This window comes from Sinohyriopsis cumingii, chromosome 15 (genome assembly GCF_028554795.1).
Source record: "Sinohyriopsis cumingii isolate HCF-2022 chromosome 15, ASM2855479v2, whole genome shotgun sequence".
NCBI lineage: Eukaryota > Metazoa > Mollusca > Bivalvia > Unionida > Unionidae > Sinohyriopsis > Sinohyriopsis cumingii.
Genome location: NC_142975.1, coordinates 122271462 through 122287256, shown reverse-complemented (window position 1 = coordinate 122287256; position 15795 = coordinate 122271462). Strand labels below are relative to the sequence as shown.

Genomic DNA, 15795 nt, shown 5'->3' with positions numbered 1-15795 from the left:
GACTGCAGCATGATGCCCCATTGCTAGACATCACTATAAAATGTCACACTGCAGACATCGTAGCGATATGACTGAAAAATTGTTAAAGCTACGTTAAAAAAAATCCAAATCCAAATAATTTTATGTTTTATCACAGGTCCAAAATTATAGCATGTTCGGAATGAATTCCAATGGTCTTAAATGTGCTGATATACCAGGCCTTGAATGAGTTTATGTACCAATAGTTATGATGTATCAGAGTGATACAATCCAGAATGTCTTTGAATGGGTCATCAATAATCCTAAAGTACGTATTGTTTTTGTCCAAAAAGTAAATGAATATTTTGTCATTCACTTTAATAATTTAAATAAGTAGGTCCTCTCAAATTGTAACCAAAAACAGCTAGTAGTGATTCCATAGACTGATATTAAAATAAAAATGAAGAAACCTCTTTATACATCCACATATGACCTCCATTTAATGGACATAGTAATCTGTCGAATTAAATGCAACAAATTTTAAAAAGACCACTTTATTTTTTAATTAGAGTAAAAAAATTGTGTACAGGTTTGGGAATTATACATATAACAAAATATGGAACAACAAGCTTACAATCTGCTTTAAGAAATGAAAAAATAATTAAATTTTATTATTATTGCAATGAAAAATTCAAAATGTTGCCTTTAAAATCTCTTTGTAGGATACATCTTGGATTATGTCAGTTTTTTCACTACTATGAGGATTTGTTTATTTGAGAATTCAAAATATTGACTTATGTTGACAACAGTAAGGACTATTTTGGTGCATCAGTTCAATTAATGTGTATTTTGCAAATGAAAATTATATTTACAGTCTATTTCTCCATGCTTCTCCCACAAATTCTCTCATGCTTCCATTTTGTTGTCTGACAGAAGAAGTCACATTTTCCATTTTTCTGACTCATGTTTGAACCCTAATCATCATGAAAGTTTTTAAAAATGTGACTAAAAATATTTCACAATCAAGAAAATTTTATTTCTATGATGCAGGGGAAGTTCAGCTATTATCATTTTCACACTGAAGTGCTTCCTTCTGCTGCCAAGTTTATTCATTGTAACCACATTTCTTTGCTGGGATATGTCATTTCCATATCCTAAAAATGCTCAGTTTACTTGGTGTAACCACATTTCCATATCCTAAAAATGCTCAGTTTACTTGGTGTGACCACATTCCTTTGCTGGTATATGTCTTTTCCATATCCTGGTCGTGTCCAAAAGGGATGTATTATATTTGACGTTTACACCAGACTCATATGGAGGGGTTCAAATACACTAGAACTAAAATAACTATTACATTTTCAAATATTTTTGAACATACTTTACTCATGCATTCATAGGAGAAAGATACATCTAATATGACAAAATTTTGTATTTGAATTCCCAAGTCACTGGTAGATGGAGTGGTGGTGGTGGTTAGTAATAAAAAGCATGGAAATATGTGATATCTACCAGTATAGTTGATCTTGTTATATTTATTTTTGTATTGCCTGCAATTTATGTTATGAAAGGTGAGGTATATTTCTCTATGATTTCTGTCCTTTCACCAATCATGCATCAACTCTTGATTGAAGTTGGTTTGCTTTTTACAGCATTTACACCACTTTACTGGCCATATCATGTTGAGCAAATTGGAACTAAACACTTTTCCCAAAGACACACTGAGGCATCCAGTATAGGTTAGTCTAGGAACACTTTTCCCAAAGACACAGTGAGGCATCCAGTATAGGTTAGTCTAGGAAGATTCTGAATCTACTATGCTCCATGGATAGTCAGAGGCTGTAGCATTTCAGCTTCCATACTTCTTGTTTTGTATGAAATGTCTCCAATTTCTATGGTCTTGTTTTGGTTTTAATGCCATTTCTCAGTGCAACATAGGCTGTACATGTTGGCCAGTATGTTATAACATAGACTGTACATGTTGGCCAGTATAATATAACATAGGCTATACATGTTGGCCAGTATAAATAATATCACATAGGCTGTATGTGTTTTCCAGTATAATATAACATACGAACCACCGACCTACAAGAAGCTACTGGCAGCTTTCTCACATACCCATATTGGCCAAGCCAGATACTTGAACTTATGTGGACAAAGATGTTATGGCAGCAATCGGTAAAGGCAATCGCTTGAGACCTCTTAGCCACCCAGGGACCTGCTATTTCTGTGGTAAAATGTCATTAGACTCTGTATACCAGTCTGCACAGGGATCTTGAGACATATGCATTTCTGTCTACACAGGGATAGTGAGACATCTCAAAGTATTTCACAATTGCAAGTTCAAATGTCGTGGTCATTAGGGATTAATTAATCATTTTTGGATCAGTACAATATTACTAAGACTTGAATGTCATTCAACCATAACCATGCTTACATTTGTTATATATAAGACAAAATTTACCAGTTACATTTTCTGTTCCATATAGATGATCACAGTCGAGTTGTACTCGAGTCTGGGGAGAGTGACTATATCAATGCCAGTATAATAGAAGTACCAGAAGCCAAGAGGAGATACATCCTGTCACAGGTAAATCGGATTAATTAATTCAAATATATATATATGAAAAATGTCATTAATTGAATGATTTTTGTCTATAATATTTGGATGTTTCATTTCATTTAATGGTGTATGTTCATTATTATCACCCATGTTGATTAGTTTATAGGGTAGGGATGGTACATACAGATATATCAGGAATCTAGAATTCTAACAGCTCTTTTCCTTGAAAATTAAAATGGATCAGTTGTGAAATTTTGTATAAATATGTTCGATGGAGGTATGATTATGATTTCTTTAAAAAGACAACATGAATTTACTTAATTTTTAAATACACTGGAATCATTTTTGGTTCTGGAATTGCTGCTGCTTATGTGTTGGTATTGTCCTTCCATGATGGACTGGTTTCTTTTCAGACTTATTATTTATATTACAAAATCATTTTTTCTTTTGCATAATCACCCAACAAGAGTATTTAATTCCACTCATAAGTTTTTAAAAATTTATTATTAATTGACAACTAGCAGCTTACTACCTCAAAAATATGTAACACTAAATATGTAACACTAAACTGACAGCCATTTCTGGTAAAGTGAGGTTTATTTGATCAAGACCTCTGTTATGTCTTGGAAGATGATAATAAAAGTTAATTATTGTTGCTATTATCATTTGTTTTAAATCATGTTATTAATCAATTTTGATTTGCTGACCCGGCAATGCAGTAAAAAAAACGTGTAGTGTGTGGGACTGGTGTAATATAGCTAATAAGACATGTAATGTGTGGGACTGGTGTAATATAGCAAAAGTGTGTGGTAATATCTCAGTACTACAGTCTGAGAGTCAATCGTTGATTAAGTTTTCTCTAAAGTCCATGATATACACTTTCACACCTTGTCTTGTGCTTCGTAGCTGTAGTGTTGAAACAATGGGAAAAACATAATGACCAAATAAATGCATGGGACAATTATGGTCATCCTACGTTCTATGTCTGAAATATCAAATTAGCAAATGATCATTTTGGGATATTTAAGAAGTAAATGGTCATTTTGGGATATTTAAGAAGTAAAATTTGCTGTATAATGCCATATCATACTATACACAGATGAGTCATTTGATTCAGTAAAATGTGAAATAGTAGTTTCATTATGATTTTTAACAGCAATATTAATTTGTTCGTCGATTTGGTTATTCATTTGTATTCTTATTCTCTCGCTCTGCTGCGACATCTGTTCATTCTGTTCTTTGTAGATGAATTGTTTAAATTCATAATAAATGCTGACTGGTGAAATCACAGAACAATTTAAATTTTCTGCAAGTTATCATTTGATGATGAAAACATACCAACTTGTGTTTCGAAACTTGAACATCATTATGTAAATAACAATAGGGATTTAAGAATAGAAAAGTACTTTATAACTTCTATTTTGTTGAAGATTTTAACTGCTGTGTTTGCAATATTTTCTTCATAAAATCAGTTGGAACTATAAGTGAATATGTCATGGGGAAATTATGGCAGGCATTGCAGTGTTTTGAAGTACCTCTTTGTTAGATGTCTTTTCATAAATCATTACAAAAATAAATTAAGGAAAAATTATGGAAAGCAGTCTAAATATTATGTGATAGAGGATTTAACCTAAACTATAATTATGTTGGTCAGAAATGTATATAACAATGCTTTGTTGTGGAATTGGATGATCTCTTTTAGGTCACGGTTGATTTCTGACATCATGAAAATATGAGAAAAGAGTGGTTTATGTCTCATTGGAGAAATAGTTACTTCAGACTGAGTGCAAGCCTTAACTCATTTCCACATCAGCCACCTGCTGAGTGGGAAATATGTTGATCAGTTGATCATTTTAGCGCTGCTGATTTTTACAATGACAGATTTCGCTGGTGGAAAGACTTCTAAATGTGCATGTTGTCATTATAAGAGTACATCAGAAGATTATAATGCATTAGCTCCATGGCAAGTTCAAAGACTTTGACTAACTGCTGAGTGGTAGGAAAATATGCTGATATTGACAATGACTGAATTCAGAGGCAGAAATTTGCAGAGATGTACCTGTTGTAATTATAAGAGTACATCAGGTGAACAACTTTAGCTTTCATTATTGTGTCATTTTGATGTTTGGCTGAATAAGCAGTTCGTGTGAACTTGAATTTAAAACATGTCTAGACTTAGACAAAATGACTTATGCAACTTTGGATAAGTAATTTGGGGTTAAATGGCAAATTGACAAAGATTGCAATGAGATTCAGAAGAGTGCTAAAGTTGCTAAAACTAATTGTTTGGATGGAACAGTAGCCAAGGGGAAGAAAATGTGTGATGCTTGGCTTAGTGTATGGAATAAGAACTTTCCTTGGATAGATAAAATTTAGTCTCACTGTAATGGACAAACTTGAGCTAAAAGTCAGTGATGTAAAGAATTTGGAAAATTAAACTCAGTGGCAACCGCATTTTCTTTTCATATGGGCATCTAGCCACTTGAGGTTATGCCCAATGTGCTTCTGGGAGCAAACTGGAACTTTTGCTGGCGGGACTCCTATTTTAGCAAAACATTATACCAAAATAGGAGTCCTAGACTCCTAGTTTTAAAATCCAAACAAGACCTCTGCTTAGCTATTTCCTTCTTTTACATGAATTTTGCTTCTCTGAATCTTCTTAATGACCACCTTTGTCAAAATAATATAGTAAACACGTTTTATCCAAAACTGAAAAGATCACCTCAACAATAGAGGAAATCGATAGTTTTTTGTCTCTGTTGAAATCCCTTCTCCACCATCAATCAATTCTGCCTTCAAAGTCATTGCTTTGTTAGTCATTCAGCATCTTGTCATAATTGTAACAGATTGAAAAAATTACCAGGCATCTCTTGGAGCATCCAGGGAATGCAAAAGCTTCTTTTCCAGTATGCTGAGTCAGATGCATGCAGCTCTCTCGCACCACTGGTACAAAAATCACAAAGATACTTTCTGTGAATGTACCATTTTTAAATGCTGATAAAGTGTGCACATAAATCTTTAATACCATGTCAAGTTAGTCATGATTGTTGTGTTGACTTCCTCCCTACATAAATTTTGTTCCTTCATCTGTCAAAATGATTGCTAACAGTCATTGCTGTTTTCCTATGCACTTCTTTGCTTATGTTTTGGCTTCGAATTAAGAATGTGACAAAGCAAGAGGCATAAAGGTTGGTCGACATCTTTTAGTGCATATACTATCTTGGCATGACCATAAGAAGGGGCAATTGTCTCTAGAGAAATCACTTAGTGATTCTCAGCAATAGTGGGTTTCTTTTCTTTTCTCCTAGCTGAGCAAATAATAGGTGGTCATATGCCTCGATTCTTGCATTCAGCAGGGAGGGGAGAGAGAGGAACAGTTTCTCCATCCCCATACCTTCAGTCAGTCATCAGTGACAATACATTGTCAGCCACATCCTCTTCTGACCCACCTGTGTGCCAGATTGCTCCATTCTTGCAGAACGATAGTGATCAAAACTGCCAGAGGATCAGAAGATTTTGCTATCCAAACAATCCTCATTTTCCATCCTAGCTGCATGTAGGAACTTCAAGTGATCACTTGAAGATGAATATTTTTTACCAAAGAAAATGTAGTTGTTTTTTTTTGTTGTAAAGAGCACTGTAGATGGTCAGAAAAGTAAACAAACAGGATTTCTACTCCAAAACAGTTATGTTTATGAATTCCAGTGGCATTTAGAACCTGTGATAAAAATGCAATGAGTATATGATCAGTCTTGGCATATCTGACACATAATTCATTCAAATCTTAAGCCCTTGGGCCTTCACTAAGAGTTCAGGACATCCAAACTTATCAACTTGGCATCTTCCTCCCAAACACATGATAAAAACCATTCATGCTTTGGAGAATTCATCAAAAAAAGACGTTGACATAGGACCTTTAGTAAGATGTTAGACCTAGTCATATCCTAATTTAAGATGCCATCCACTGAGAAGGCAGCATTCCTGGAAGACACTGCAAAACTCAATGATAAATATGACTTATGGTTTGCAACATGAACAGTTTTACTTCCCTCATTTGTAGTTCAGGGTTGATAATCAATGTAGAGAAGTCATACCTTGGCCCTTCTAAACATTTTGTCCACACATACATTTATTAACCTGGCATCTTTCTTCCAAATGCATAATAGAAAGCATCAAACAAGACCTTGTTGAGATGATGAAATTTCCTAAAGCTCCTTGGCCCACTCACTGTGGGTGGACCTATTAAAATGCCAGTTTACTTCTGGACCTTCAGTGGTCAATGATGTCATTGATTTTTCAAGAGAAAGCTCATCATATCAGTCTGTTGGAAGTTAGAGCCATTCTTGATGCCCTTCACACATGCATGGAACATACCCATATAACACAGTCCGGATAATGTTGGACAGTTGGTTGTGGTGACATACCTCTGCAAGGGGGAAACAATCACCATAGGTATGCCTCAAGGTTAGAGTACTTTAGTATAAATTAATATTATAGTCTGACACAGCCTTGGTTAGTTCATTGGCCAGGGTGACTCATCAAGGGAGGACAACTGCTTCATGTGGAGTTGTTCATCAGGTATGTGCTCTTTGGGGCCATCTGATGCTTGACATTACTTTCTCAGGTTTCCACATTGCTAGAAGCATGGGCTGTACATACACCTCTGATTGCCCCACTAATGAAACATCCTGGATCAGTGGTTGGCTCACTTTAGCAATAGCCATACACAGATTAGAAATAACAACCTCCATTCTGCTAAAGTAGAACTATAAACGGTCATGCTACATGTCTGTGGCATGATGCCCCAATGCTAGACATCACTATAAACTGTCACACTGCAGACATTGTAGCGATATGACTGAAAAATTGTTAAAGCTATGTTAAAAATCCAAATCACACACACACACACACACATTATATGATTTAACCTCAAGCAAGCCATTAAAATTCACTCTTTATCTTTCTTTAATTTAAACAAAACACATCTGTGCTCACATCGCTTGGCCTGAAATTCACTGTTAAAGGAACTGGTCCGGTGGGCTAGTGGTTAGAGCATCCACCTCGAATGCAGGAGGTCTTGGGTTCGATCCCCGGCTGAGTCATACCAAAGACTTACAAAAATGGTATTAATAGCTGCCTTGCTTGGTGCACAGCATGAAGAGGTTAGTGTTATGACTGGTCAGCCCGGTGTCAGGATAATGTGTCTGGGTGGGACATCATGCTTCATGATGCCCCAGTGCTAGACATCAATATAAACTGCCACACTGCAGACATTGTAGCAGTATGACTGAAAAATTGTTAAAGCGACATTAAAAATCCAAAGCACACTCACATGCAGTTAAAGGGCCTTAAACCTTGAATTTCTTCTGATTATAGGTTATAATAATAAAACCTTAACCTTATTACATAACTATCTAGCAAAGCACATTAGCAATACAATACATCATTAATTGATTTGGCCCCGATCCTGTTTGTAGGCGTGATGAGGCTGTACCCTACTTCCAAGCTCTGCAGCATCAAGTTCATTTAAGATACACTAACATGGGTGGTATTAAAAAAAAGCAGACTGATATAGCTCTAAAATGATATCAAATAATCTGGAAGTTCTAGTTGCACTACAAAATACAGAGGAAAAAACTCATTTTTTGCACCCGGTTTTTTTCCACCCAAAATTTGCCCCAGATCGGAATGTGATTTTGTGTCCGGATTTTAGACCTTTTGGCCTCAGATCTAAGGCATACTGGTCTTAACTGCACACAGACAGGTGAACCTTTGCAAAAACTAGGATAAGGTGGGCATTTGGAATAAATTGCGGTCTCCATACGAAAATGATGGGTCCATTAAGCAAAAAAAAAAAAAAAAGAACTCCAACTTTTACCCTTCTGCTCATGTGTAAGCAAAATAACCAATGGAAAATGATGTTTCTAATACAACTAGGCATTAGTCTCATGGAAAATCTGTTGAAAGCCGATGTATTACAATGTATTCAGAAATAGCCCCCCAAATGTCTTTCCTATGCACATTTCAGGCAAAAACGACAAAAACCTCAGGGGCTGAATGAGTTAACAGCTATAAAGTGAACTGTCAGTCTGAAAGTAGATGCAGTTTGACCTTTTGTAGCAAGATTGCAAAGAAAACGTTGAATACTGTTGCAAATCAGAATAGTGCTAGTACCATGTACTAGTTCATATATTCCTTTACCATATATATATTCACATGTAGGAGAAGTCCAGCTGCAAATGTAGACCCTGATCTGCCGGTGCATTGTGTAATGGCTGATCTGGGGTCTGTGCAGTTTGCAGTTGGACTCAACTTGTGAGTATCTGCAGTATTTTTAACATCTTTCTACCAGTTTTTCCTTGTTCTTTTAAGGGTCCACTTGAGCATACAGCAGGACATTTTTGGCAGATGGTTTGGGAGCAAAATACTAGAGCCATCATCATGCTAAACAAGGTTGTAGAGAAGGGATCTGTAAGTACCACATCTTGTCTCCACAGTAAAATGACTCGGTAATTAAATCAAAATCATCACCACCATTACTTGAATGACAGCCATGAAGAAACGGTCTGATCATAATTCTTGATATTGTACTGAGGCAATACAGTTTCTCAAATGCATTTTTGCATGTTTTTTAGGATAACTCTTTTATTTGTAATCTGATCGAAAAGTGCTAGGGAGAAAGAATGAGTACTATCAACTTGACAAAAAGAAAACCTTTTAACGCAGCTTAAATTTGAGTCACTGATCAGATAAAAGTGTTCGATATTTTGGCATTTTCTTTAAAAATTAAATCAGTAGACTATGCAGAACGCCTGTCATGTGGAATAAATTGATATAAACTTTATAAATTGACAGTCTCCAGAAGGCATGTTTGCTATGAGCTTTGGCACAACTAATAGTTTGTTAGAAATTACAAGTCATAATATAATAAAAGTTTCATGCTTTGGCTGCAATGGGTAGCAAATTTAGTACTTGAAGAAATAGACTTCTTCAATCAGCTCTGAGTACCTGAAATTAAAACATCTCGACCCAATTCAAGCCCTTTTCTCAGATTTTGGGAAAAATTGGAAATATTAATTAATTTTCAATCGGGCAGAAAAGCACTAATTTTACTTGTATGTTAAGTATACCCACACTGAAAGCTACACATCAGTTAGAAGAATTGCTATTGAAAAATTTCATTTGGGCATCATATTTGGTTATTCAGCCAGAGTACAGTAGTCCGGTCAGTGCATTGTATCATGACAGCTAGGCAGTACTACCTTGGCCTTCTGTCTGTCAAAACACTGAGAAATGGGCAGGCACTATTTAATGGTATGAAAGTCAGATATTTAAGCTCAGCATCAATAAAGATTTTGTTGGGTCACATGGAAGTGTTCTCGTTTGTGTTCCCAAAAGAAAGTATAGTATATTTTGTTCTTATGGGTTTAATGCCATTTTTCAGCACATGATATGCTATACATGGTGGCCAGTAATATTTGGTGGAGCAAGAACCATCTACTCATGGTATAGACCTCATATAGGAATACTGGTACCAGTTGTTATCATGCAAAAATGACGAAAAGTATCAGTGCTTATCATACAAGAAGGAATATGAGTTTTAGTGTTTGTCATACAAGAAATAATCAGAGTATAAGTGTCTGTCATGCAAGAAAGAAGAAGACTATATTTGGTGGCTAAAAGGCAAATTTAACTTCAGCACAAAACAAATCACAAGTAGCATTTTCTTTATCATTGTCAGTAGGAGTTGTCTCCTCTTTATTGAGTAATTGAGATTCAGAGTTGGACTCGAGTCAGAGATGTACTTGACTCATACTTGGGTACTTAAGTACTTGTTGCAATACTAGAAGATACCATGATAAAGTCAGTAATGTAATAATTGCAACAATCATCATTACTTTGTTAATACTGCACATTTCATGGCAAATTGATAGTATTGGGTCTGTTGATTGCAAATTACTATGAGTAAAGAATTATTATGAAACCCAGTGGGGGTGGGTATATTGTGACATAATATAACCTAATAAGGGAGTAATGTAATTTGTTTGAAATAATAAGAATAACTGTCTTTACTTTAACTCACTGAATCTACCATTAACTTTAGCATAATTCAGAATAGTGTCACATGTCTGCAGATGCATGTGACCTAGCAATAAAAGCAAGTGCTTTGCTAAGTGACAGAGAAATTGACACTCACTTGAGAGACCATTCATTAATCAGTTGATCACTGTAATTAGTTTTGGAATTAACTGCATTGGTATTCTATGAGTGGGTGATAAGAGAGAGCAATACAGACTACACATACCATCTTCAGGTGACTTATGCATTTTGATGCAACATATATTGCATATTGAATTAAATATTTGGAGACTGATTGAAAAAAGGACAACATGACCAAACAAATAGGACAGAGCATCCTGGGAAAGGAGATAGGATACCATTTAACTTGTCAGAATAGTGGCCTGGTGCAATTCCAAACAATTTTGTACTAACTAAAATGATGTCAAGTCATTTGAAGAATAAATCCAACATGTGTCAATTTATCTACAGAAGAAAATGTGAATTGTTTGGAATTCACTTATAAAAAAAATGTCTATAGTTAATTTTGTATACAAATGACACTAGATCTCGATTCTTATATATGTAATACTTCATATCTCTGATTTTTTCTTTCAGGTAAAATGTTACCAGTACTGGCCAATAGGGGAAGAGCAAAATGAATACGAGATGGTTTTTGAAGACGTCAACTTCAAGGTCACCCTACTGGAAGAGGAGTTCAAAAATAACTATTTTCTCAGGAAATTAGAACTAGAGCAGCTTGAGGTACTGTCAAGTTCAGGAAAAGTATGCTATGTTGTATGCAAATGACTTTTTCCACTTAGTAAAGCTGATTTATGAGTAGTTGTATGCAAATGAATTTAGTTTTTGACAGAAGTATTTTACATGGCAATTGTGAGGAAGTTAATATCTAAATCATAGTGCTTTCCTTGTTGAGCCAAAGTTGTAGATTTATGGAAGTACGTTGTGAAACTCAAGTAATGTCTTATCTTGAGGATTACTACTCATTGCTGGTAACACATTGCTCCAGCTTCCAGCAGTTATATCCAATTTGCTGATGTTGCATGTTTTTGTTGTTTGTTTTTTAAATTTCATTATGTTCAGATTCATCACTGGCAACATGCATGCATAATGTACAGCGGCATTCTTTCTGTTTAATCCAGACTGGAAGCAAAAGGGAAGTTTTACATTATCAATATGTAAGCTGGCCAGACTTTGGGGTACCACCCTCTCCAATCACTTTTCTGAATTTCCTGATGGCAGTGCGGCAGGAGGGGGTACTGGAGCAGGATGTGGGACCAGCTGTCATTCACTGTAGTGCAGGGATTGGGAGGTCTGGGACCTTCTGCCTTGTTGACTCTTGTCTTATCATGGTATGCATTTAAACCACATTATAATTTTCTGGATTCATTCTGATATTACAGAATTTGAATTTTGGAAAGTTGCTGTTATTAAATGGGGTGTCAGTTTTTATGGATTTTGTTGTTGCTACCGGGTTAGGGTTAGAGTATATATAAAAATGCATTGAACAATTATCAATGTGGGACAACAATGTCATGGTTACAACCTTTTAAAAAGTCCTTGTATTTTTCAGCAGCCGTGAAAACTAGAGCTTAAAAAATGTTGGTTTTATTTTTGAAAAGTTTTGACTTTGTTGAATACCTCACTGAATTTGACCCAAAATTCATTGAATTTTTCATAGGGAAAATAACATGGAAGTAGTTTGACAGATGGAGTAGTATCTCTTTGGTAATTAGTGTTTTATATTCTACTTCTATGCTTATTTATGCAGCCATGAGCAAAGTAACATATGAAACAAATTCAGTTTGATAAGATAAATTATCCCATGAAAACATTTGAAAGCTTCTTGAAAAGTCATTGAAGAAACGAATCACTAGGTTTGTACAGACTTTAATTATAATCCCTTTCCAATTAGAGGCATGTTCATGAATTTAATTACTAATGAACATTTTTATTTTAATCAAAACTCCACAAACATAAGCCCACAAAAGTTAATAAATTCACAGCATCTGGTTTTAATTACACATCTAGTACATTCCACAATTTTTCACTATTTTAAGAGTGAGTGGGTTCTTCTGAGTAGTTGATTCCTGTCTTGTATGAATACATTTATTAACATTGATAACTTCTCTGGATTGGTCTGGAATTTAGTTGTCTGTGTTGATGTATTTGAAACAAATATGACATTTCTTTTAGTCAATTTATGTTCACAATAGTGAACGATTGAGTGGCCTGGAACTAGTCGATTAGTTGCATGTAGTTAGTCAGTTGATATTTACGCTGGTGAAGAAAATCTCACTGGTGGCTGAAGTGATTAGATTGTCCGCCTCAGATATGCTAGATCGTGGTACGTGCAGCTGCCTTGCTTGGTGCTCAGCATTAAGAGGTTAGTGTTAGGACTGGTAAGCCTGGTGTCATGATAATGTAACTGGGTGGGGCATAATGCTACATGTCTGCAGCATGATGCCCCAGTGCTAAACATCACTGGAAACTGCCTCACTGCAGACATCATAGTGACATGACTGAAAAATTATTAAAGCAAGGTTAGAAGTCCAAGTCACACACACACACACTGGTAAAAAATGAGAGGCCTGGGACTAGCTGATTAGTTGACTGTTGTCAATTCCTATTCATAGTGCTGAATTATTGAGAATCCTGGGACTAGCTGATTAGTTGGCTGGTGTCAGTTTCTGTTCACAGCGGTGAATGATAGAGAATTCTGGGACTAACTGATAAGTTGACTGGTGTCATTTTCTGTTCACTATGGCAAAAAATAGAGAAGCGTGGGACTAACTGATAAGTTGACTGATGTCATGATATATGTTTAACCAGAGTAATAATTTTCTGGATTACTTTTAATTTAAATGTCCTAGATTTATATTGAGTTCCAAAATTAAACCCATTTTATTAACTCATGGACCAAAATAGCTTATGGGATGGTTTGTCATCTGTCAATCCATCCATCTGTTAGCATAAGTTTCTTATTGCTGTTCCTTCTAAACTGCTTGGAGGATTGCCATGAAACTTTACACACACATTCAACCTTTCCTCAGTCCTAAGTGAAAATGTTCATGCTTGGACACCCGGTATTGCTGACACAGTGGCCATCTTTCACAATCTTGTTATTGCAGCTTCTTCTGAATGGACAGTCATACCAACATGGGATTTTCACTATCAGTATGGGAATTTCACTAAAAGACTTTTATGATGTCTAGTTTGTACTAAATGAAAATGGTGCCAATCATATGTCCAGTACGGTTACAACAGTGGCTATCTTGAAATTCTCGCTATGACTACTCCTCCTTCGTGGATGATCATATCAACAATTGGTTTTCTCAGAATGACTTCTTATGATGTCTGTTTGGTCCAAAATAAAAATGGTGCTGATAAAATGACCACCATGGCAGCCATTTTGAAAATCTTCTTATCGCTACTCTTCCTGGAAAGAGAAAGAAAGGCATATTGCTATAGGATTTTCACAGGAAGTCATATTGCTATGGGATTTTCACAGGAAGTCATATTGCCATGGGGTTTTCACAGGAAGTCATATTGCCTTGGGGTTTTCACAGAAAGGCACTATGTCATGGGGTTTTCACAGAAAGGCACATTACCATGGGGTTTTCACAGAAAGACTTGGTATGATGCCTAGTACATCCTAAATAAAAATGGAACAGGTCTGAAGTCCAATATGGCCACATGGCATCCATTTTGAAAATTTTGTTGTCACTACTACTGAATAGAAAGTCCTGTTGACATGGTGTTCTTCCGGAAGACTTCTTATCATATCTAGTTAGGCCTAAATGAAAATGGTGCCAATTTGATCTCTAATATAGCAGTCACAGTGGCCAGCATGAAAATTCACTATTCCCCCTGAATGGATGAACATTATGATTGGGTCATTTTGTTCTAAATAAAAATGGTGCCAACCAGACATCAAGTACGTCCCCCACAACAGCTAGTTTGAAACTATTATTATCACTGAAGAATAACAGAGGTGGTATGAACACACTAAGCAGTTAAAAGGAAAAAATGATCTTGTTTTGATTTCATGGAAATGTTTTAAACCCATCATAGCATCAGTCTGCTGTTGAGGCTCTTGGTTAGCTTACTTTACTTTTGCCTGTAAAATCTTGGCCTGCCTCATTATGAGTTACTTAACCAGTGTTATAAGATCTGGATATGCCTCATTATGAGTTACTTAACCAGTGTTATAAGATCTGGATATGCCTCATCATGAGTTACTTAACCAGTGTTATAAGATCTGGATATGCCTCATTATGAGTTACTTAACCAGTGTTATAAGATCTGGATATGCCTCATTATGAGTTACTTAACCAGTGTTATAAGATCTGAATACTTAACCTGCATAAGAATTCTCAAGTTTAATCAAGGTCTAGGCCTGTCTTGTTATAATAGTTACTCAGCCTTGACCTTTGCTCAGCAAAATGTGTACTCTGAAATAAACAGATTTGCTGTCACAACATGTGCCATGCAGTCTGCACTTGTTCAGTAACTAAAACAACAATAAATAAAAATAAACTATAATTGTAATAATAATAGATAGCAAGAACAGTTAATACTATTGGTACATGTACCTGAAAAAAATATGACAAATGTGTTATGTTGAGGCTTTTGTTTCTAGCTTGGAGTCATTTTTTTCAGATTGAGACAAATCGGAGCATGGAAGGCCTAGACATCATTGCAGTACTACTCAGCATGAGATCTTTTCGCATGGGTCTAATCCAGACTCACGATCAGCTGCGTTTCTCCTACCTTGCTGTGATAGAAGGGGGACGCAGACTCCTTCAGATCCCAGACAAAGATGTCAGCTCTGTCATGGATGCTTACTTGGAAGTCAAGGTTAGTGCTGTAGTATGTGATATGCTTATTATAAAAAGTATCTTTATTCATTGGTCTCCCCAGAAATGTTTGATAGCATCTGTGTAAGTGCGCATTAGCATTATACAATGTTTAAAAAATGCACGCAATGATCATAAGAGTTTTAAAAATCATTGAAGTAAAAACACACATATTTGCATAGTTTTCTGTATTTCCCTTGGTTATCACAGGATTTAATGTAAGACTCATTAGTTTTGTTGTTAAAAAAATAATATCCTTCATTTCTTCACTTATCCATCATTTTATTGTCACATTTAGACTTCATTTGCATTAAATGTCAACATGTTCCATAACACATT

General features: G+C 35.6%; 1 protein-coding gene across 3 annotated transcripts in view; it reads left to right on the top strand.

Annotated features, from left to right (window-relative positions):
* Positions 1–15795, top strand: part of LOC149782636 (tyrosine-protein phosphatase non-receptor type 1-like) — a 46794-nt gene that overhangs the window by 9170 nt on the left and 21829 nt on the right. For all 3 annotated transcript variants that reach the window (XM_089934126.1, XM_089934128.1, XM_089934127.1), the window contains exons 3-7: positions 2445–2545; positions 8891–8989; positions 11195–11341; positions 11740–11949; positions 15260–15457. In XM_089934126.1, coding sequence (XP_089790252.1) covers positions 2445–2545; positions 8891–8989; positions 11195–11341; positions 11740–11949; positions 15260–15457 — 755 coding nt within the window. The remainder of the gene's footprint in view (positions 1–2444; positions 2546–8890; positions 8990–11194; positions 11342–11739; positions 11950–15259; positions 15458–15795) is intronic.